We start from the raw sequence: 25,249 nt of genomic DNA on the forward strand, positions 1-25,249 counted from the left end.
AATTTTTTTAAAATATTTTTTTAAGAAAGAGTGTGTGTGTGTGTGTGTGTGTGTGTGTGAGAGAGAGAGAGAGAGAGAGAGAGAGAGAGAGAGAGAGAGAGAGAGAGAGAGAATTTTTTTTTAATATTTATTTTTTAGTTCTCGGCGGACACAACATCTTTGTTTGTATGTGGTGCTGAGGATCGAACCCGGGCCGCACGCATGCCAGGCGAGCGCGCTACTGCTTGAGCCACATCCCCAGCCCCATAAAACTGTTTTTATCTAGATGTACATTAGAGCTTCTAAAGAGAAATCTGAACATTTATTACAAATAAAAGATACTATAACATCATGTGAGATATAGTCCAAAAGCTGCTAGGAAACAATTTCGACATGTAGAACATAAATTTCTACTTTGGCCAGAGTTAAAGTCTGATCTTTTTTGATCTTTAAATGAAATGGAATAATGTTAAATTTGCTAACGTCTTAAAACTGCACAAAGTACTGTTGTGATTTTAAGTACTAGTTAGCTGCACAGTCCATTTCTTTTTCTCATTTATATTGATATGACAAAATCAAACACATGAACTGTCTAAAACAAAAATGTGACTTACTTTTAAATGAAGGTATTTGAAATTCTGTAGACCAAATTATTCAAGTACAACAGACTGTATTTTATACACACAAAAGATTTATAGGAATTATGCTGTTTTACACTCACAAGCAAGTTATGAAGATAAAATACCTTTTCATGTACTTTCGAACATCAACACTTGGCATACAAAAATTTCCTTCTCTAAAGAGAGACGATATACAAGAAAGAGTTGTTAGCAGTTAGCTGTTTGGCATTTTTAAATGATTGCTGTTTCTAGACAATAGCAGCAGTATTGCTCACCTAGAAGAAATGAATGTACCAACAGTTTATATACTGCTACAATCTGAACCACTTCATCAAATTAGCTTAACATTACTATACATGAGTCTAAAAAATTTATACAAAGTGACAGAATAAAGGACATTAAAATTAATCCAGAGAATAATTATGAATCTTTTTTTATAGGTAGCATCTATGTCAGCTGTAAATTTTACCCATAATTTAATAGTTTGCTATGAAACATACACTATAAATTCTCTTTTCTTAGCCTGGTTATGTTTAATTATTTTATTACTAATAAGTGAAAAGGTCTGAATGTATAATTGAAAATTTACCACACCAGAATAAAAGTCAGGTATTTAATATAATTTGCTATAACTTTGAAAATAGTAAAATTTGATAACAAAACATAATAATACTTAATTATTGTGCTGATAAAAATCAAATCACAACAATCCTGCAAACTCCCCACTGTACTAGTGAACTGTATTAGTATAATTAAGATGTGAGATTTTTAAGATTACATATGGATAGTATTTTCTAAAATATCATTCTCTCCCCCTAGCCCCATTTTAATTTTTATTGAAAACCAAAAGGGTAAAGTTGCCAACTTGTGTTTTTCCTGATCATTCTTGCCCTATTTAACAGATACTGAAGTTATAGTAAGAAATTTATAAATTCTTTGCTTGAACTAATTTCTCATTTTAGTGTGAATAATGTACAAAGTAATATTTAGATATGTGCTAAAATCTAGTTCAGTAGTAAAATTAAGTTATGAAAAAAGACTTTAGAGGTATTCTCAGACAATTTTCTATTAAGGAACTTACTAATGCTTAGGCTGGGAACAAAAGCACAAATGGAAATTTTTTTTCCATCTATAAATATATATATTAAAAACAATCATGTTTTAAATCATTGACTAAGTTAGGTGCAATAATCAAAATTAATAGGTATGTTTACCTTGAAGAAAGATATTAACATCTTTTTTGATATCACATTCAGGCCTATATATGGACAAAATAAATATTTTAAATTCTAATGCAGAACAGCTCTCTACCTAGCCTCATCAGTGATTATGACCTTCTTCATTATATTTTCCTAAACCATCACATACCTCTGTTGGAATTTGCAGCATATTAGGAGGAAATTACTATAAATAATTTCAATTGAAACCATGATGCTTAATCTGTGATTTAATAGGTAGGTCAAATAACATTATGTAAATTGTCCTACAAAATATATATTTGATTATATTTCAAATGGGATTCTTTCAAGTTGATAGTGGTAGCCAAAGGCACTGAAAACTTAAAAGGTGATAATATTAAAAAAACTTGCAAAATTCATATATTTTAATTTTAATGTATTATAAATGTTCACCAAATCTAAAATACCCTAACTCTGTAAGATTCCTTTTCAAGGAGTTATTATTTTTTAAAAAAGTTATAAATAATTCTTATACTATATCTCTCTGTCTTCAAAGATATGGAATATTATTATCATTACATAAATAATAAATAGTCCTTTAAAGGAGGAGCTGAAGGAAATTGGACAGGAGAACTGTGGCTGATTTTCCCTGGTATTATGTCATTTTTGGATATAAAGTTGAAAACATCATTTTCTTTTCAGGGAGAACAGGCCATGGTAAGAAAAAGCAAGAGTCTAGTTGCTTCTTTAATAAAGTTACTGTGCATCAGCCCAGCTGAGTATAAGTTTATAATTAAGGCTATATATGCAATAAGAGAAGAACTGAGGCAATATTGAACAAATCTGAAAAATAAAATTTTAAAGAGAAAACTTTACTGTTTTTCTCCCCATAATATTGATTGTATCACATAGTAGCTTATTTTCACTTTACCTGTATAATATTTTACACAGATAAGACATTTCTTATTATCCCATGTTAATAAAATAATACATTTCCCTATTATCTGCTTTTCTGAGGAAAAATCAATATTGATATTCCCTTAGAAATCAATCGCTAAAGCACCTAATTCAAGGAAACACTGTTCTCTAAAAATCATGTTTTTTTTAATAATATGAAAGGACCAAATGGAGAAAATTTTCTTGTTGAAGGATTTTTAGGGCACCAAAGTAACTGCTTAAGTACTTCTGGTGACTTAGAGTGAACTTCCTTGTCTAAATTCTCAGTTTGACAATTGTCATGGCAACTGAAGACTGAATTTATCAAAAGCCAGCTTTTCACTTAAGATATAGTACCTTATTAAATGTACTATTACAATGCATCAAACTGATGGCATTCCTAACTGGCCACAGAAGACTCATTCATGTTTTTAGTGAAATCAGCAAGTGATTTTGTAAGCAAGTAATTTTGTATGTATTAAATATTTATTGATGGAAGGGTAAGAATTTAGAGTTCAGTGATGAATGAACACAGAAACTAATGAACACTTTGAAAAGACATTATAGAAATGCAGTAGTCAACATTTCAACATGTGATATACTAGGACCATTAATTTGTTCCAATAAAAAAAAATCTCAATTTTTAGACAAGAAGGAAAATCAAACCAAGCATTAACAAACACACATACATCCCCACACATACACTCACACAGAGCCAAATCTATATATCTTGGTATTTTTTGGAAAATTATCAGAAAAAATGTGAGAAGATGGCAAAATAAAAACTAGTTTATGGAGTTAAGAAAAAGACAATTACAATTAAATGTGATAATTAACTTAGGAAGAGTTAATAAAAAGTTAAAAAAATAAGTCCCATGATTTTAATTAAAGAAACATCAATAACAGCAGGACTATTTCTGCCACTGATTTCCTTCCTCTCATTTCAGAAGTTACTGGATTAAAAGAAAGAGAAAAATAGTCTGCTAGCAGCTATTTGTATAATACCAATGAAGGCACAAAAGAGTGGATTCAGAACCAATGAGTGAAGATGTGGGTTTGGCATGAAAATTGACCCTGAAATACAGTTAAAGATCTGGCACTATTTGCGTTTATAGTTGCATTCTTAAGTGACTTATGAATTAGGGATCTATAAAAATCTTTTCTTTCTTTCTTTGACAATAAAATATACTTATCAAAACTTGCTAGCTTATCTGTGCAAATATCGTTAAAGCAAAAAAAAAAAAGTATGAAAATAACCCCTAAAAAGACCTGCTTTTGATATGTTCAAAAGATCCTGTGTAGAATCAGTCTCTGAAGAATTTGCATTATCTGGAGAGAGAAATCAAAATGTGGTATCCAAAAGAGATAAGGACAGCTGTGCCCTCCTAAGACACACTTTTGAATCTGTTGATGAAACTTTAAAAAAAATTTACTTTCTAATAGCGGATCACAGATAAGCCACTACTCATTAAGAAAATTTAGGGTCAATAGGCTATGTTTTGACACAAAACACTATTGGACCATTTCACAGAATTCTTTAAAAGTGTATTTATGTAATTTGGCTATATTAGTATTGACTCTATTGTCACTAATAATATATATGGTCTTAGGGGAAAAGGGGCCACTGAAGTCACTGGGTACAATATTATTTTACACTATCTCAGGAAGGAATTATTAGGTTAAAGAATTAATATAAGCTGAAGAATTATTAGATTAAAATCTCTGTAAATTTTTTTCTAAAATTTTTGCTTGTTAAAAAAAAAAGTCATAAGGGTTGCATTTACCTCCTAATCAAGTATTCTAGAATAGGAAGTCATTCAGGATGAGACTGTGGAAAGAATCAGATTAAAAGCAGGGCAGTGAGGTCACCAATTGCTGTTCTCCCCAACATTTGTTTAAATAACTAAAGGTATCAGCAACTGATAACTATTCCACATCCGAAGCATCATTGTCAGAAAGATGATAGTTACTTCCCTTTACTCGAATGTATTCAATATATCTTCCTTCATCAGAATCTGAAGCGCCACATGTACATAGCCTGTTTTCAAAAAGTGATTCAATTTCCTCTAATTTTTTCCCTTTGGTTTCAGGAAGACAGCCATAGATGAAAAGAAGTCCCACAGCTGCAAATCCAGCATAGAGGAAGAAAGCTCCTGCAATGGTACATAATATGTATGAATATATATATATAGGCTTAAGTCAGAAGAGTACTCAATTTTGACATTTCTCCCCCTAGTCAATCATATATAAGCACGGTAGGAAATGGGACCAAAAAACTGCTAACCTGGTTTACTCAAATTGTTCTGACTCTATGAATATAATGTAACATTTAATGCCAAACTCAAGAATAATAAGAATAGACCAGGCTCAGCTGTAAGTTCTGCTTTGAAGCCTTTCCTCATGTTCGTTACTGGAGGGAATTACTCCTTCCCATATGCTTCCATAGCACTATGCTGACAAGTATTATATGATAAAAAAACCAAGAAGTATTATAATTATGTGCATATGTATATCTTGTCTACAAGACTAGAGGCACTTTGAGATGGGGGAAATTTCTTTCTTATGTTGATTTCCAGAACCAAACACAATAATGACATTGCTAAATTATGCCTCAGTGGAGCACACAGGCAACTCCATTCTTCTGGTTTCTCGTGCCACAAATCTGGGAGTCATTCTTGACATTTCTTTTATTCTCCTACCCAACATCCAATCTGTTAGGAAATCCTGTTGGCTTTATCTTTAAAATATAACCCAAAGATGACAATTTCTTAGTAAATTCATAGATATCTGTGGCTTAAGAGCTATTCTTCCTCACTACACTATTGCAATTGTCTTTTAATGGGTCACCTTGTTCCTTCTCTTAGACCTTTATATTCCATTTTTTTCTCCATCATCTGACATACTGTAATGTAAGCTCTATGAGTTCAGAGAATTCTGTTTTGCTGTGAGATTATGCATGTCAGTGCAGTACAGCCATAAAGACATAACTACTACCTGTTTTCTCAATTTCAGTAAAGCAAGACTGATGGATGAGATACCTGAATGCATGGCTTCTTTGTATTCTCTCCATATTTCCAAGATAGCATTTCCTTTATAATTGAATTCTTCATTTAAGTTTAAGAACCTATATTTTAACTTTGGTGGGGAACAACCAACTATGATAAAGTCCTTGCCTAATTCTAGGCCTTCAGACCAGATTATCTGTGTATAGGATGGGGAAAGCAAAATTAAAGATTAATGTGACAAATAGCTAAAGAAAGGGTGTCACAATTAGGACTGGGAAGACCTGGATGTAAAACTGGTCTCAGTGTCTTCTAGATAGTCATTTAACCTCTGTGCCTTAGTTTCCTGGTTAAATAAAGTAAGATGGTTTCACAGTTACTATTTAAGTGCTGGCAGTTTATGAGTCTATAAATAATATAGTCCAAATCACAAACAGGTATAGGTAAAATGGTTACGAGATACTGAAGAGACAGACTTGCTCTTTTGTAAGTAGCAATGTGGTCTACTTGAGGGCAGAGTCTGTTGTTTGCTCATCATTGGAGTCCCAGTGAATAGGGCAGTGCCTGAACACATCTGAGGGTCTAGAGAATTAATGTGCCCTTTTAGCTGCCAGATGGAATACATTGGATAGCAGACCAGAAAAAAGTGTTGAATTGTACAATTATACAATATAGCTTTAAACTGAATAATCATAGAAGTTAAACAACTGAGTAAAACATTTTGATATGGTAACATAATAGCACAGTAAGGGAAAGACATATTAAGACTACTTTCTTAATAAATAGCTATGTTGAAAATTTCCTCAGAAATATGTCTTGGCAACTCTTGAGGAACTGTGGAGGAGTGCTGCTTAAAGAATCTGCTAAATAGAATGAGGGGCTGTAAGAAGACAGAAGGGGAAACAGAGATAAATTGTGAGATATTAGAAAAAACATGAAAGGGTTAACTAAATCAACATATCATTTGTTAGGTTAAGTACTCAGAGCCATTAACTTTTTCAGGAGTTAGACTTGTAAAATACATTGTTTTTCTTTAGTAAAATTCAACTGTTTACAAATCATCAGTTCATTTTAGTATGGTTCTTTTTAAACACTAACTATAAGCTTACATTTATTTTTTTATAGCTTATACCCAAATCAGAAAATATTATGAGGTCATGTAGGATGTGAGGCACAGTGAGAGAAGTCTAGCTCCATGGCTCTGTGGAGAATGTGACCCTGAAAGTCCCATTTATGGTTCAGGACCCATAAATCCTGAACCCTTGGCAGAGTTTTTAAAATTCTTTTGAACTTAGTTTCCTGATCTGTGTAAAGGGGAAATAATTCCTGCTTTGCCAAACTGTACAGAATAGAAATAATGTATGTTACATGTCCATTAGAATTTTGGATGCTCAAAAATGTGATAGTCAACATTATTCAATTCTACCAAATGATTAATTGGGAATATTCTCATAAAAATGGTGACATTGACAAGCTAGCTCTTAGAGAATGTGGCAGTTTGACTTCCTCTTCCTATCCTAAAAGGAAGCAGAGTCCTGTGTTATGAGGGCACATAAGCAAAAATATGGAGGGGAACAGAAATCCAATCTTTAGTGAGGAGGGACAAAAAAAAAAAGGATGGGAATCATGAAAAGTAAAGTGCAGATGGTGAAACATTTTAAACTATATAAAAGCAAATCCATTTTGGCTTTACACAATATATTTTTTTTTCATGATCTTTCACAATTTTGGAACAGTGGCCTAATTAGAAGTAACAAAATCTGTCATTCTAAACTCCTATAGTTAAAAACAGTTAAATGCATTAGTAAGATTCTTAAAGATGATACAGATTCTTGTTTGTAATCTAGATTTCCAAAGCCAAAGAAAGTAAATTACATTCTTTTAAAATACAAGACTGAAAAAAATATAAAGAATCCAAAGCAGGCAAATGTGCACACTGCCTAGACCCTGCTGAGACTGGTCAAACTACAGAGGAGTGTAAGCAGGCCTACTTCTTGTCATGGTCAAATCAATAATGTAACTCACTTTCTCAGTTATTCCTCCTTGGAAAAAAAAGTAACAAGTCTATCACAGGACTATAAAACAGTGTAGATAATTCCTCAGCATCATTCTAAAGGAAATAAATCTTATTGGAGTTCTATATTAAATTTCAGATTAAAACAAATATTTAATATATTTATGCAGATGAATGGATAAAAAAATGTGGTATATATACATAATGGAGTATTACTCAGTCATAAGGAAGAAAAACTATGACAATTGCTGGTAAATGGATAGATCTGGACACTATAATTCAAAGTGAAATAAGACAATCCCCCAAATCCAAAGGTCAAAGGTTTTCTCTGATATGTGGAAACTGACCCACACAATAAGGGATTGGGGGGAAAATAGAAGTTCAGTGGAGTAGATAAAGGGGAATGAAGAGAAGGGAGTGGGTGTGGGTAAAGGAAAGACAGTGGAATGAATCTGATATCACTTTCCTATGTATATACATAAATATATCAGATTCATTCCACTGTCTTTCCTTTACCCACACCCCCTCCCTTCTCTTCATTCCCCTTTATCTCACCATTGTGTTTTTTAATTTTTTTTGTACTGGGGATTGAACCCAGGGGTGCTTAACCACTGAACTGCATCCTCAGCCCTTTTTATATTTTATTTAGAGACATAGTCTTGCTGAGTTGCTTAGGGCCTCTTTAAGTTGCTGAGGTTGGCTTTGATCTTGTGATTCTCTTGCCTCAGCCTCCTGAGCTGCTGGTATTACAGGTTTGCGCCACCATGCCTGGCCTTGTACATCCACAAGAAATTAAAAAAAAATAAATAACTGGGTAAAAACAAATATTTATACAAATTGAATCAAGGATCATGTTTCACTGAATTTTAGTATTTCAAGAATGGTGATATAATGTTCTCCAAGGGAATCCATTTAGCCATACATGATATGTATAAAATGGTATACTGGTGACATTTTAATGATGATTTTTAGTAATGAACATTATTAAATGACTTATAAGGCAAGCCTTATGAATTAACAATAATAATAATAAACAAGAAAGAAAGAAGCCATGTATATTCCCAGAATAATATAGCATTAGGATGTGTTATAGTTTGGATCTGGAATGTCCCCCAAAGTCTCATGTGTTGAAAGCTTGGTCCCTACCTAATGCAGCAATGTTCAGAGGTTGAGCTTTTAGGAAATGACTGGATCAGAAGGGCTTTAACCTCATCAGTGGATTAGTCCATTTGATAGATTAATAATTTGAATGGACTATGGGGAGATGGTAGAAACGGTAGGCCAGGTGGAACATGGTTGGAGAAAATAGGTTGCAGGGGTTGTGCCCTGGAAGGTTGTTGTCCCTGGCCCCTTCCCCTTTCTTTCTTTCTCTGCTTCTCAGCTACCAATGAGGTGAGCAGCTGTCCTCTGCTAATCCTATCATGATGTTTTGCCTAATCTCAGGTCCAAAACAATTGAGCAGGCTAACCATGGACTGAAACGTCTATAAATCTTTCCTCCTTAAGTTGTTTTTCTCAGGTATTTGTTACAGGGATAGAAAGTTGATTAACACAGATATGTACATATTGAATCAGGGTCATTAAATACATATCTTACATAAATCAATAACATTAGATTAAAATATCACACAAAAAGGAGAAAAATGATCCCGAACTGAAATATTTTCCCTCTTGGAGAGTCGCAGATCAGATAGACAAATGTGCTGACATGAGAGAAGCAAAAGCTTCCAACTGGCTATTTTTGAAAAAGGTCTGCTTATGACCCATTTAGATTTCATTTTTGTTTCATGTTTTCTCAGAAGTATAGATTCAGGAATAGCTTTGCTCTCCAAAGTATTACCATGTAAACTTTTTTTTTTTTTCTAATTTGGACTATGAGTTTCTATACAAAATGCTTTCTCAGGGTGTTAGTGTATATTTAGGTGTTCAAATATTTAAACATTCTCAAGAATCAACAAATAGAAGTAAATATTGTGTTCATATTTATCATGTCATGAAGAGAAGTTCATGATGAGTTTATGTATAAATCTTTAATTGCCAAATGAGATAAAGCTGAATATTCTAAATATATATCCAGTTTAAAATACCAGTGCATTTCCTTTCCAAGAAAAAAATTATTTCTAAGTGTTCTAAGTAGTGATTAGAAGAGTTTTAAAAATATAAAATCATTGGATAAATAGTATAAATTAAAAGCAGATACCAATTTAATATGTTTAGAAGAGAAGGGAAATAGATTTTTATGTTTCCTTGTAATCATTTATCTACAAAATTCATTCATGTATTTATTCACTGGGCAAACACTTTTTTTGAGTGCTTATCTGGTGAATAAGATGCCATGGAAGGACTCAGGAATATAGTTTCTCTCTAGGGATTTATGGTCTAGTGGTAGAGTGTTGGGAAGAAGGCCAGTAAGCCTGTTCTGTAACATGGAATTATAAAAGTTCCTGGAGCATGACTGAGGTGAGATGGGGAAGGGAATCAGAACAGGTTTTCTGGAAGAGTGGATTTCCACAAACTCTACCAAGGCTTATGGGGAGATGATAATGAATACTTTGCATTTCACTGTTTAGATCCTATCAGAACTTATCAAGTTGGACAAACAAGGCAGAACCCTCTTTTTAATTTTTTTTTTGTAGATGGACAGCATGCCTTTATTTTATTTATTTTTTAATGCAGTGCTAAGGATTGAACCCCAGTGCCTCACAGTGCTAGGCAAGTGCTCTGAGCTACAGCTCCAGCCCACTGAGTTCTCTTAAAAAAAAAAAAAAAAAAAAAAAAAAAAAAAAAAAAAAAAAAAGAAAAGAAAAAATAATGTCTTTTTGCTTAAGTACAAAGGATTTGAAACAGCTTCCCAAAGTATTTTTTTAACCCAGCTATTTCCCAGTATTGTTGTTTTTGAAATATGGTCTCCACGTTTTTCACTTGAACACTCTTGTCACAGTTGTGGAAGTATTGGCCTTAAAGAACACTGAAAGGTACAGGGTGTGGCCTGAACAGCACAGGTGGGAGGCATGAGCACAACACATCATATCTTTCAGTATTTGTGTAATTTACTTTCTGCCCTCCACTGACTGTGCTCCTAGACTTGAGTGCTTCCCTGTTACAGAGTATCTTGTTGGCCCTGCCTTCATCTTTCTACTGTTTGTTAAACTGAAAGCTACACTGTGAAGATGTCCAACTGGGGAGGTAGAGGGGAGATATTTGGGGTTACGAGAGTGGATGAGAAATAGCCATAAGCCTCAAGATCAAACCAGGCTCTTACCATAGTATGTAAGATATTCTGCTGTGTGTAAAAATGTCAGTGAAACCAGAACATTGAAAATCCAGTTTATTCCAGATGAACATGCATTTCCTGTACTTCTTGCCCAAAGGGGATATATTTCAGAATTCACAGTCCAAGGCATTGGTCCCATTCCTAAAAAAATAAAAAAAAATTAAAGCTTCTGTAAAATAGCATGTAAAAACTTTGCAAAATAGTTTTATTCTAAAAGGAGATAATTTAAGACAATAACAACAACAAAGCCTTTGCTTACCAGGTGCAAAGAAAACAAGATATAAAATAAGGCCCAGAAGTGCAGTCCAAGAGTATGGAGTAGGGCAGAAATTGTAAGCCCAAAATACTTCTTCTGTTTTGAACTTGGTTTCATTTTCACACCTAAAAAATAAGGCAATATAATAAGTGTTTTAGGACATAGTTGGATGTGTTTGGAAATCCCTTAATGTCTTAAGATAAAGGGTACAAATGGTTTTCTTGAAAAAAAAATTATTAAATATGTATGTAAGCTCATATAGAACATTTTAAAGCTAATATAATTCTAGGGCAACCCATAGAAATGAACTATTTTTTACCTATCTCTGTAAAAATTAGACCTTTTTTCTAGAAGAATACTATGAGTCAGTGTTCCAAATTTCAGAACCAAAGGTTTTTCATCTGTGAAATGGGGATGAGAACTCATAGGCTGTAAAGAGGTGATAGGGTGGATAAAGGAAGCAAACAGAACAGTAACAATGATTAGATCTGATTCCAAATAATCATCTGTCTCCTGCTCAATGTCACTGCTTTTTCATCAGTTATTCCTGATGATCTTACCTTCTTGTTCTATAGTGAAGCAAAATGTCCTTGGTTTATATTAATTCTGAAATTGAACTAAAATCTTTTTACCTTAATTGCCCCTAAAGATACAATTAGTCCTGGCTGGGCTCATGCCTGTAATCTCAGTGGCTCAGAAGGCTAAGGCAGGAGGATTTCGAGCTCAAAGCCATCCTCAGCAACTTGTTGAGGCCATATGCAACTCAACAAATTAAAAAAAAAATGGGGGTGTTGGGATGTGGCTCAGTGGTTAAGTGTCCCTGGGTTCAATCCCTGGTATCCCCCAGCCAAAAAAAAAAAAAAAAAAAAAAAAGACTAGTCTCAAAAACACTGTCTTTGTCAACCTCTGAACCTTGACATTCAAGCCTACTTTTGTTATAGTGTGTATGAACTACTCAAACATCCCACCTGTCTTGATGATTTAGATGCTTTGTCAGTCCTTTCTCTACCTCCTTTCATACTGTACCACATTCATTTTTACTTCTTGCCCATCTAATTCATTGGGATAATACTTTATTATTTATTCTAAAAGCAGAGAGAGAGAGGGAAAGAGAGAGAGTGCGCATGTGCGCACATTTTAGTTTGATGGAAGTAATATTTTATTCTAAGACATCAAACCTTGGAACATTCATTTTCTGATCACACTTTATTTCCTCACTTTTGATAATATGAACTACAGCCAAAACTTTAGTTTCTGAATTCCAGTATGCATTTGCTTCATTACTCAGCTCAGACCATGCCAATACTCTACTCTCTTCACTGGCCTTTAGAAGCCAACCTTCCTCTACACTTGTTTGCCATCTTACCATCTCAGTTTCCAACTCAGTGTGATATCACTAACTTCCTTCAACAACCACTTATTATAAGTTGGCCAAAGTTATAAAACTATGCTTGTGGGCTCCATTAATTTATCATGCTAATTCATCTTAGTGGAGTCCCCAATGATGCTTATTTAATCCTTTATTGTCTTCTCTACTGAATTACCTACGTATTTCAAAGTAGTCAATAAACTTTTGTCAACTGTTGTTTCAACTCAATAAAATATTTCTTACTGTCTTCTAGTCCTGAAATCTTTCCCTGTGGTTTCTAAGGAGATGAATTTGTCTCCTTGTTAAAGAAGAATTGAAGGGGTCAGGGACAGGGCTCAGTGGTGGAGTGTTTGCTTAGCATGCATAAGGAACCAAGTACTATACAAAGAAAAAAGGAGAACTGAGGACCTTCAGTTTGAACATAAAATTTTCTTTACTCAACCTCTACTTTTCTTTTTTGAAAATAAAAAAAATCTTTCCCAGAAACAAAAAATAGAGGCGAGCTCTTCTCCATCCAGAGATATGTTATTCATCTTTTCTAAGAACTGTCCTTTATGTCAATCATTTTGCATCTTATTCTTCTCCTGCATCCTCTGAGGTTATTTTCCATAAAGTCTATTCCTGCCATCTTTAGTTTCTTCCTACTTGAGCCTTCCCTTCTGTCTATTACACAGATCTCTCCTATTCAAGTGTTTAACCTTCTCATATTACTACTACTAGCTCTTCCAAAATCACAGAGGCACTTCTACTCATGAACTCTACATTCTCACTTTCCTTCCCATACCCTTTCCCATACCCTGTCACCTGCCAGCTGACTTAGTTGGGGTCTATTTTCCTGAATCTGCTCACCAAAATGCCATCTATGATCTCTTTTATTTACTCTGTGGTGGTTGATATTTCTGATATCCTTCCTTTCTTCTCTTCCCTCTTTGCTTTTTAAAGTGTTCTCTGAAGTTTTACTTTGGGCTTATGCCTTCTATTGTCATCATCCCATCTAATTGTAGACTATAGTCTCCATGTGGATACCCATTTTTAGTTTATCCTTGACTTTTTTTTCAAGCTCTATTGATGGGGTTTAGGTATCTGTTGAACATTCACATCTAGATATCCTGCTATACCCTTAAACATAATGTGGCTACAATGAAATGTATTCTAAGAGGAAAGGTGGGGCTTCAATAACTGCAAATCATGACTTAACCACTTACTTTATTGTGTTCATGCAAAAATTTATATGATGGGTGCTTTTAATGTGTCAGTAATTAGAACACAATTATTATATTTATGGAACCTTGAGTTAGATGGACACAAGCATGGTCCTGTTTCCTCAATCTGTAAAATAGCTGAAAGGACTATTACCAGGCTGTTAGAACATTAAATGTTCCTATCTGTGTGAGCATTGTGCATCTGCATGCTTAGCATCCTGCCTGGCATATGGTATAAGCACAATCAATTATTACTTTACTAGTGCCCCTGGAGCCATTTCTGTTTTATTTAACATAACCATTCTCTGAATTGCATGTTTTAAAATCTTAGCATCATCTTCTGCCTTTTCTTATCAATTTTAGATCCCCTTGCTTTTAAGTATAACTAAAGCACAGTGGCTGAGAGTTTATACTCTGACACTAAATTCTGAAGGTTAAATCCCAGGTTGAGACAGCAAGCTGTGAAGCTAGAATGTATGTGACTAAAGTACTTTTCAAAGCTATGCCCTTATCTGTGAAATAAGGATTTTCCTAACACACAGAAAGATATTTTTGAGTCTTACATGACATTAATGAATACAAACAATTTCACACAGTACAGGCCAGAAATCATAATCATATTTCTGATGGGCTGTGGATGTAGCTTAGTAGTAGAGCATTCACTTGAATATACAAGGTCCTAGGTTTAATCTTCAACACAAATAAAAAAAATCTGTTTCCTAGATACTTTCTTGAATCTGATTCTTCCATTTGCACTAATAAGCACCTCAATTCAGAATCTGAGTGCTTGTGTCATAAACCACTTCTCAGCACAGTCTAGAGCAGACCCCTGATCTGCATTTCCTGATATTCATGTCCTGTGCATTCTTCTGCCCTTGAATGTGGGAAGAACCTGTGACTTGCGTCTAACCCAACAGAAGCTGGCAAAGGTGACAAGACATACGTGGTCAAGTATGTAAGATAGTAGTGCTGTTAAGCTGAACTCTTTCATTCCCTTGCTGGCTTTAAAGAAGCAAGATTCCATGTTGTAGGAGGCAGAAGGCTTATTTTGGAAGGCCCCCAGAGGGAAATAAGGGCAGCTTTGACACAAAGCCACAAGTTACTAAATTCTGCTAACAAAAGTGAATAATCCCCTATTGAGCCTTGTTCTGAGTGTTGTATGATCCTAAACAGAGGACCCAGCTAAGCTGTGCCTGGATTCCTGACCCACAGAAACTATGACATAATAAATGTGTGCTATAATAGAAAATAAATATACTCTAATTATTTTTTATGCTTCTAGCATATCTTTCTTCAAATTTCTGTCCTACCACACTATAACTGTTCTAGCCAGTTTGCTGCTCGAAAACCATTTTTTCCCTAATTCCAACAGGGCCTGCAAAATTTGGCCATAGCTGCTTTTTGTTGTATTCTATACATAATCATATTCTCTACCTAGACTAGACTTTATTTTATGAATATACTTTCCAGAGCCAACATCTTCTACTCATGCCATTTCCTCTAACTAAAAGCAGACTCTTAATTCTCATGCCTCCAGGGTTAGTAATTCTCTTGGGCCTCCAGGGTTAGTATAGAGCCTACCACACAGATGTCTGAAAGCTGCTTCCCTCCATCACACTCAGTTTCATCGTCCTTGTTTATACCATTGCTCAAATTTCTCACATTTGATATAAAATCCTCCTCCTCCTATGCTGGACCCTCACCCCAGGCACTGCAGCATGACACAGGGGGCTGAGCACACAAGGTCAAACAAATGTCAGATATGAATTTATTTTTCACTTCTACCACTGGTCAGCTGTGTAACTTTGGAAAAATCACTTAATTTCTCTGTTTCAATTTTTCTATTAAAAAAAAAGAGTCCCTGATAGAGATTAAATAAGGGGATAACTGCTTGGCACAAGAGCAACTTGTAAGTATCTGCCATTACATTTTCTAGTCCAGAGATTATACTCTATAATAAATCTCCTGAGAAATAATCCTTGAATGTTAAACGAAGCCTTAACATTGACATTTGTTTGAAAGTATGAAACAGCAGTAGCAATCTCCTGATATATAATCCCATGATTGATAATTTTCCAACTTAATTTCCCACCACTGAAGTAGTCTTCTGAATTATTAAAATCATAAGAAGGAAGAAAAAACAGGAAAAGAAAAGTAGGCAGGTAGGTAGGGGAGGAATGTTCATAGTGATAACTAAAATGCACTGAAAACCTCTCTTTACTATTTTTGTTACTATCATATTTTCTTACATGTGGTATTGCTGTGAGAATGGTAAGTAGCATATTCTAAGGTGAACTCCACTTACCCACACAGCTTTCCCTGTCTGGCTGTGCATGTTTCTCTGTGTAAAAATGGCCAAATAAACCCACTGTCATCTTTGTGCTGATTTTAGAAAGCAGTGCAGGCACTGACTTCTCAGTTGCGTACTCAGCAATACATACATGTAGCAAATGACTAAGGTGACATCATTCTTGACCTTCAAAATATAAACACTACAAATCCCAACTAAAAAGTGAAGATGTAGATTCTGATATTATTACACAATACCCTCATGCTTTCCTGGCTTAGCAACTGCTGGTGGAAGAACATAATGCTCCCGAAAAGGAACAAAAATACTTTGACATCAGTGTGTGGGTTGAGATTAGAAATAAAGTCATGCTCTCTGATGCAGCATTACATCTTAGAGCAAAACCAGAAAATGGCACAATAATAGAAAGCTGTGTGCAGGGTGCTATGGTGGACAAAGCAGTGGAAGCTTATCAAGAAGGTGACATGTTTCTCTTGAGAGTAAGAGAACTATCTTTCCTAGCAGAATGACTAGACTACTTCCTGACTATAGACCAAATAAATGGTATTTGCCTGCTCTAGTCTTGAGGCCCATAATACTTCCTTTAGTAACACATCTAGAAATTAATGGCCTTCTCTGAATGTGAAATAATTCTCTTCTGCCCACTAAACACCCACCCCACAAGCCAGTTCCCATGTAGAGCTAGTTCTTCCTGTTTCTTTTATATTATCGGTCCATCTGATATGGATAGTTGTAAACCAAAACACTAAAGAAAGAAACAAAGCAGTGCAAATACGCAACTGCTCTTGCCACAGTCAGAAATAATAATGTTCTTTGCTTCCTACACAACACATGTTTTTTGCATTACCTCTTTATTCACTATGATGACATGATAAACACACAGAACATTGCCCCTTTCTAAGAGTTTATAAAATACCCAGGATTTTGGAAAAGAGATGGGAGAGCTTATTATGGGAAGAAGTGATATATTTTTTCACCCATTGCAGTGCTGGGGATGGAACCCATGGCCTCACGTGTGCTATGCAATTGCTCTACCACTGAGCTACACTCCAGCCCCTATGTACTGGACGTACCATGGTTTGGGTGACATATTTTCCAGTCTTCTGTTGGGTTTACTGCACATGCTTTACTTGATAATTTATTAATGAGAACTGTGTGAGTGAAGCATGATTTCGTATCCAGTTATTCATGCAGGACTGTGATTGCTATGGAAAAGATCACTAAACTATCACCTCAACACAAATTAGCTATCCTTAAATGTTAACTCTAATAGTTCTTTACTGGTGGGAATTTATGATCAGATTAAACAGAATTTAAAAATGGTATTGAAGTGATACCTGGAAAAAGATAAAAGTATCTCCTAGGAAATGTTGCTGTTACTTTTATCTGAGGATAAAATAAAGGAAAAAAAAAGGACAACCACTCAGAGTACTAGGATGATGTAAACTACTGCAACACAAATCTTAAGAAATTTAGACTTCTGGGCATCCTATCAAAGAAACCAGGAAAAGTTACTATTACAAACTTGGCTCATTACTTCCCACTTTCAATTGCTGTTCTGTAGGCACAGTCTCTACTTAATAACCTAACATGAACTTTTAAACTATTAACATATACACAGCTGAACATTTATAGCAAAGTATGATTTCCTAGCTTGTGATATACACATAGACCAAGGTGAATATCTCAGCCTTGTGTGATTTCCTATTGCCTAGCTTTTCTCCCTGCCCCTCCCTGGTTTTGGTTTTGTAATTTTCCTAGAGAGGATTGTCAAAAAAGGAAGTTGAAAAACAAATTGGGTTTTGTTACTTACTGTGAGTTTTGGGTAAAAATAAAATATTTAGAATTATTGAGGCAATTAAATTAGTCATAATTAAATTTCAAGAGCTTTAGAAGTTTGAAGCTAAAAGCCAGTTTTTCTTTATTTGTTTACTTATTGTACTAGAGATTGAATCCAGGGGCACATTACCACTGGGCTACACCATCAGCCCTTGTTTATTGTTTGAGACAGAGCCTTACTTGGTTGTTAAGGCTGGCCACAAACTTGAAATCTTCCTGTGTCAGCTAAGTCATTGGGATTATTGCTCTTCATAGGCTGGTGGGCCTGAGATCAACTTAGGCCTCCTTGTGGGCGTGGGCAAGGGGACAAGTCTTTGCAGTGAAGTTATCCCATTTCCCCATCCTATAAAGTCATATGTTGCCTATATGCTCTGCTTCTGACTCCCTGGCTGGTCCTCTTTCCAGCTATCTGGCTTTTCACATATTTCCTTTATTCATTATTAAACCTACAACCTGGATGAACACTGTGGTACATATTTATTATTCTAATGACACAGGAGGCCGAGGCAGGAAGACTGCAAATTTGAGACAGCCTGGGCAACTCAGCAAGACTGTCCTAAAATAAAAATTAAGGTTTTAAGATGATGATATAGAGAAGTTCAGCTTCCTGGATGCTCTGTGGCATGAAACCAAGAAAGCACTTAGGGAACTTCTCAGCAAGGTGGGTAAGGAAAAAAAAAAGTGGGTGGGGGCCGGCTTTACTGGAATTTCATACTGAACATTCAAAGCAGATTGGGGACTCAGGAGGTTGGACAAAATAAAATAAGGAAAAAATCCCCAGCTGCAGCTGGAGACACCAGCCAGAGTGGTCCCTTCCATGTTCAAAGTGGAGAGATAAGGGAATTAAAGGAACCTACATTTTTAGGAGGCCTGAGGCATGTCTGGGTACAGCGAGTTTAGAGATCAAAGACTTTGCCTAAGTAAATTGAAAGGTGCACTGCACGATATTTTTGTGCAGGAAAGAAGCCCCATCTCTCCTAGCAGTGTATAGGGAGGAGAGTAAGGAACCATTTTGGAGATGTGGTGGAAGAGCTGGCAGCTGGGGAGCTGATTCCTGACAAACCTGAGTTTGGCCCAAAATACTTGCAAATCCACACTGCACGTCAAACAGTCTGCTAAGTGACCAGGAGAAAATCACTTTTACACAGGCAACAACTGGTCATGAAAACCCACTCAGCTCTATCCCTCCCCCTTCAATTAAGCTGCTTGCAGGACTGGCTAGGAGTGACATGCCTAGTTGTCAATTAAAAAATGCAGGGACAGTAGAGATTGAGTTTGGACACTGAACCTGAGATCTGGAAACACGGGGTCCTCAGATGATGTATGAAGTAAGAATTGGCTCCTCCAACACACAAGTGGAACCCAGGGGAGATCCCTGTGGTACAGTCTTCCAGTATTGACTGGCAATTGCTGGGCCCTGGTGATAAACTGATTTGAAATCTCCAGACCAATTTTGCATTCACTGAAGAGCAGGGAGCTTACCTAAACCCCAAACCCCACCTCCAGAATTTTGCCTATAGGATTGCCTTACTCCAGCAGTCTACCTGAAGGGTGGGGCATCAAGCTCTAGATGACCTCATCTAACACTGGTGAGAAGAGTAGCTGAGAATCTTTTGAACTCCAAGGAAACAATTCTTTATCTTAAAGATTTTTCCCCTCCCTCTTTTTTTCTTTTCTCTGTCCAATTGTGATCTTAATGGTTCATGACATTTATACATATCCATATTTGTATTTTTTTCTAATTTGTAGCATTTTTGAAGCCAGTTATTTTTCATGGATCAGATTTTTGAGGACTGGGATGTATGATTAGTTTATTTCCATTGTTTTGTATTCCTTTATTTTTAATTTATGAAATTTTTACCTCAGGGGCTGGGGCTATAAACTCAGTGGCAGAGCATCTACTAACATCAAATAAACCCTTCTTAATTTCAAGAATCAAAGAGAATACAACACAATAATACTGGGTAACAATAACACATCTCTGTCACCACTGGATAGATCCTCCAAATAAAAACTAAACAAAGAAATACAAAATTAAAAAAATACAATTAATAATTTAGACTTAATAGATATAGAATATTTCATCCATCAATGACTAAATACACTTTCTTCTCAGTAGCATACAGATCCTTCTCTTAAATAGACCATATCTTAGGCTACAAAGACACTTTAAAAAATTTACAAAAATAATTGAGATTATACCTTGCATTTTATCAGATCATAATGAAATAAAATTAGAAATTAATGATAAAATAAAATCTGCACTATCACCAGGAAAATAATACTGTATTGAATGACAAATGGAAGAAATCTGGGATGAAATTTAAAAAAAAATATTTAGAGGTAAATGAGAATAGCAGCACAACATATCAAAATCTCTGGGACACTATGAAGACACTGCTAAGAGGAAAGTTAATTGGATTGAGCTCATTTATTAAAAGAATAGAAAGTTAACAAATAACTAAATTACCCGTCAAAGCCCCAGAAAAATAAGAACAAATTAACAATAAAAACAGTCTAAGATAGGAAATAATTAAAATCAGAGCTGATGTCACTGAAATAAAAACAAAAGTTGGTTCTTTGAAAAAATGAATACAATTAATAAATACAATTGGTGAACTCCTAGCCAAGCTGACAAAGAGAAAGAAAGAAAACCCAATTTACAAAAATTCACAATGAAATGGAAATATCACAATGGATATTAATGAAATAGAGACAATAATCAGAACATATTTTGAAAATTTATACTCTAATAAAAATGTTGAAGACATCAACAAATTTCTAGAGACATATGACCTACCCAAATTGAATCAGGAGGATATAGAAAATTTAAAAAGATCAATTTCAAGCAATGAAACTGAAGCTGCCATACAAAGCCTACCAACAAAGAAAAGCTCAGAACCAGGTGGATTCTCAGACAAGTTCAACCAGAACATCAAAGAACTAACATCAATCCTTCACAAATTATTCCATGAAATTGAAAAGGAGAGAACTCTTCCAAACTCATTCTATGAAGCTAGTATCACCCTGATACCAAAACCAGACAAGGACACATCAGGAAAGAAAACTTCAGACCAATATCCTTAAAGAACATAAATGTAAAAATTCTCAAATTGTGGCAAATTGCATACAGAAACATACTAAAAAGATAATGCACCATAATCAAATGGAGTTTATCCTAGAGATGCAAGGTTGGTTCAACATACAGAAATCAATAAACCTAATTCATTACATCATTAGACATAAAGACAAGAATCACATGATTATCTCTATAGGTGCAGAAAAAGCATTTGACAAAATTCAGCATCTATTCATATTTAAAACACTAGAAAAACTAGGAATAGTAGGAACATACCTTAACATTGTAAAAGCTATACATGCTAAACTCCAGGCCAACATCACTCTCAGTGGAGAAAACATTGAAAGCCTTCCCTCTAAAAACTGGAACAAATCAGGGATGCCCTCTTTCACCACTTCTAGGCAACACAGTCCTTGAAATTCTAGGCAGAGCAGTTTAGAAGAAAGAAACTGAAGGGATATGAATAAAAAAGAAGAACTTAAATTATCCCTATTTCCTATGACATGAATCTATATTTAGAAGACCCAAAAAACTGTACCAGAAAATTACTAGATTCAAAAATGATGAGCAAAGTAGTAGTATATAAAATTAACACCCATAAATCAATTATATTCCTATATATCAGTGATGAATCAACTGAAAGAGAAATTAGGAAAACTATTCCATTCACAATAGCTTCAAAGAAAAAATATTTGGGAATCAATCTAACAAAAGAGGTGGAAGACCTCTACAATAAAAACTACAAACAAACACTAAGGAAAGAAATTGAAGAAGATCTTAGAAGATGGAAAAATCTCCCCTGTTTTTGGATGGGCAGAATTAATATTGTCAAAATGGGCATACTACCAAAATGCATATGTAATGCAATTCCTATTAAAATTCCCATGTGTTGTTCATAGAAATAGAAAAAAACTGTCATGAAATTCATTCAGAGAAATAAGAGACCCAGAATAGCCAAAGCAATCCTCAGCATGAAAAGTGAGGCTTCAGAATATCAGACTTTATATTATACAACAGAGCTATAGTAATAAAAATGGCATGGTATTGGCACCAAACCAGACATGTAGACCAATGCTATAGAAGACACGGAGACAAACCCATACAAATACAGTTATCTCATACTAGACAAAAGTGCCAAAAACATACACTGGAGTGTTTCCCACCTCTTCAACAAATGGTGCTGGAAAAACAGGAAATCTATATGCAATAAAATGAAATTAAAGCTCTCTTTCACCATACACAAAACAACTCAAAGTGGATGAAGGACATAGGAATTAGACCAGAGACTCTGAGCCTAAGAGAAGAAAAGTAGGCCCATATCTTCATCATGTCAGATTATTCTGTGACTTCCTTAACAAGACTCCTTAAGTATAAGAAATAAAATCAATAAATGGGATGGATGCAAACTAAAAAGCTTCTTCTCATCAAAAGAAACAATTAATGAGGTAAAGAGAGAGCCTACAGAATGGAGTAAATGTTTACCACATGCACATCAGAGCAACTAATCTCCAGGATACATAAAGGACTCAAAAAACTTAATGCCAAAACAAACAAACAAACAAATAAATAACCCAATGAATAAATGGGCCAAGGAACTAAATAGACACTTCTCAGAAGAAGATATACAACAATCAACAAATATATGATAAAATGTTCAACATCTCTAGTAATTAGAGAAGTGCTAATAAAAACTGTTGTTAAGATTTCATCTCATTCCAGTCAGAATGGCAGCTATCAAGAATACAAGCAACAGTAAGTGCAATCAATCTGGAAGGCAGTATGGAGATTTCTTAGAAAACTTAGAATGGAACAACCATTTGACCCGACTATCCCACTCCTTGGTCTATACCCAAAGGACTTAAAATCAGCATACTGTAGTGAGGTAGTCACATCAGTAGCAGCACAATTGAAAATAGCTAAGCTATGGAACCAACCTAGGTGTCCATAAACATATAATAGATAAAGAAAATGTGGTACATATACACAATGGAAATTTTCTCAGCCATAAATAAGAATGAATTATAGCATTTTCTGGTAAATGGATGGAACTGGATACTATCATGCTAATGAAGTAAGCCAATCCCAATAAACCAAACGTTAAATGTTCTCTATGATACGCAGATGCTAACTCAATAAGCAGAGAGGAGGGAAGACTAGAAGTTCACTGCATTAGACAAAGAGGAATGAAGGGAACAAAATGGGAATGGGAATATGAAAGATTGAAGAATGAATTGGACATAGCATAGCTTTCCTATGTTCTTTAAATTGGACATAACTTTGAATTGGAATTAACTTTCCTATGTTCTTTCCTATGATTTAATATAATAATACTTTAATAATAGTTTAATTAAAACATTATTTTTTCAAACCAAAAAAGTGAAATTTATACAATTTATCACTGGGCCAACATTATTTCTATGGAACAGGGTTCCAGGTGACCTTCATGTAACTGCTCTGTGACAAATCTCATGATAGCAAGTTACACCATCTCTCAAGTTTCCACTCAGAGACCTGACGTTTTTCCACAATTAAGGTTTCACACTCCTGATTGTATTTTATTCCTCTTATTTGTGGATTTTATAACCCTCAATAAATAGTATAATTGTAGTAAGAACACAATACCTGTTATCTTTTCTTTCTCTGGGTTTCATGAACCAGCATTCAGCACACTTGACACACAGTTAAATTGCTCCATGAATATCAAATAAAACAAAAAATACTTTTACCAGTTCCCATTAAACAGATCCTTGGTCATCTGACACCAATTTTCCCACTATATTGTAAGCATCATAAAAGAGAGATATTACTTGCTGTCAAAATTTCCTAAATTCTAAGAAATCTTTATGTATTTAACTCCAGTTATTGGCAGTATAAGGAGCAGCACTTTTCCATAAGGAGAGCACTGTATGATCCATCCTTGCAGGTGCATGGGCATGAATGCAGGCTGATTTATCTGTCACTGTGGGCTGTCTTGTATAAACAATGGCATATTTTGTTTTTTTTGAATTCTTTTCAATCCATTCTACAGCTGCTTTTTGGCAAATGTGAGTTTTAAAAACTGTGCTCCTAACAGACATGTCATGAGTAGATGTGAATTCTCAATTGATGAAATTGATAATTTGTACACAGCCTTACCATATACAAAACACCTTATCATATATGAACTCTTTTAACTCTTCTAATAATTCAAAGCAATAGCCTCACTGCTTACATCTTTGTGTACAAGAAAGTCTTTTTAAATATAATAACTTTCCCAAAATTACATAGCATTGTTAGCATTTGAAACTCACTCTGCTGTTTCATGCTCCTTCAACACAGTCACCCTTCCAGGCCAGGAATATATGGAAACCTCTCTTTTTTGAGGTGCTTTACTTTTCACGGAATTTAAATGGAAAAAGAGATGAGATGAAAACTGCTTGAATCTTCCAAGTTAGCATTCTTCCTAATGTCAAATGTAAATAATTCAGAAATCTGTATCCAAAATGAGTGGAATAAAATGCTGCTCAAAGAGTATCAGGAAATAAAATGAGCAGCATCTTGGCAGATTTGGGCCTGTGTCCTCTGTACTGTCTTCTGACTAGGGATCCATTTTGTCCCAAAGCACACAATACAAATTATAACAGAAAGGATGCATATATGAACTGGAAGTTAAAATATCACACAGCATTCTCAATAAGTAGGAAACTCATTTGAGGGCAGTAATGTCAACACTACAAATGTACTACAAGAATAACAGTATTCTAATATAATAAGAAGGCAGTCTTTTAATAATACATACTCTAAAACACCTGCTATATACTGATTTTCTCTGATATAGTCATGTCAGTAACTAAAATTAAAAAAGACTTTTCTAAGAAGTTGCTTAGAGCATGAAAACATATTTAAGAGGGTACTCAACAATTACTTAAAAACACAAATTGAGCTGTTATTGACAAAATTATTTTGTAAAACCATAAACTGTAAGGTAGTTTCACATTATTTCATCTCAAATAACTACTAATGTGAAAACATTATAGCATCACAAATTAAGCATTTTAAGGGCAATTGCCTTTTTTTCTCACTTTCTGATTTGTATAGAAACTCTGAAACACCTTACTGATTATCAGCAATGAAACAAATAAAACTAATATCCTCCTAAATCTAAGATGGTTTTTCAAACATTTAAATAAATGAATTTTTGGTGAATTAAAAGCA

At 34.6% G+C, this 25,249-nt stretch overlaps 1 protein-coding gene across 1 annotated transcript in view; it reads right to left on the reverse strand.

The window, feature by feature from the left end:
* Nucleotides 1-250: 250 nt before the first annotated feature.
* The window catches only part of SLC2A13 (solute carrier family 2 member 13), a 354,614-nt gene continuing 329,615 nt past the window's right edge, over nucleotides 251-25,249 (reverse strand). Inside the window, exons 8-10 of the mRNA XM_081309061.1 lie at nucleotides 11,262-11,383; nucleotides 10,991-11,143; nucleotides 251-4,866 (exon numbers count right to left, since the gene is read on the reverse strand). Of these exons, the coding sequence (XP_081165187.1) occupies nucleotides 4,640-4,866; nucleotides 10,991-11,143; nucleotides 11,262-11,383 (502 nt within the window). The 3' untranslated portion in view covers nucleotides 251-4,639. The remainder of the gene's footprint in view (nucleotides 4,867-10,990; nucleotides 11,144-11,261; nucleotides 11,384-25,249) is intronic.

The sequence above is a fragment of the Spermophilus citellus genome (genome assembly GCF_964194105.1).
Source record: "Spermophilus citellus genome assembly, chromosome: 10".
NCBI lineage: Eukaryota > Metazoa > Chordata > Mammalia > Rodentia > Sciuridae > Spermophilus > Spermophilus citellus.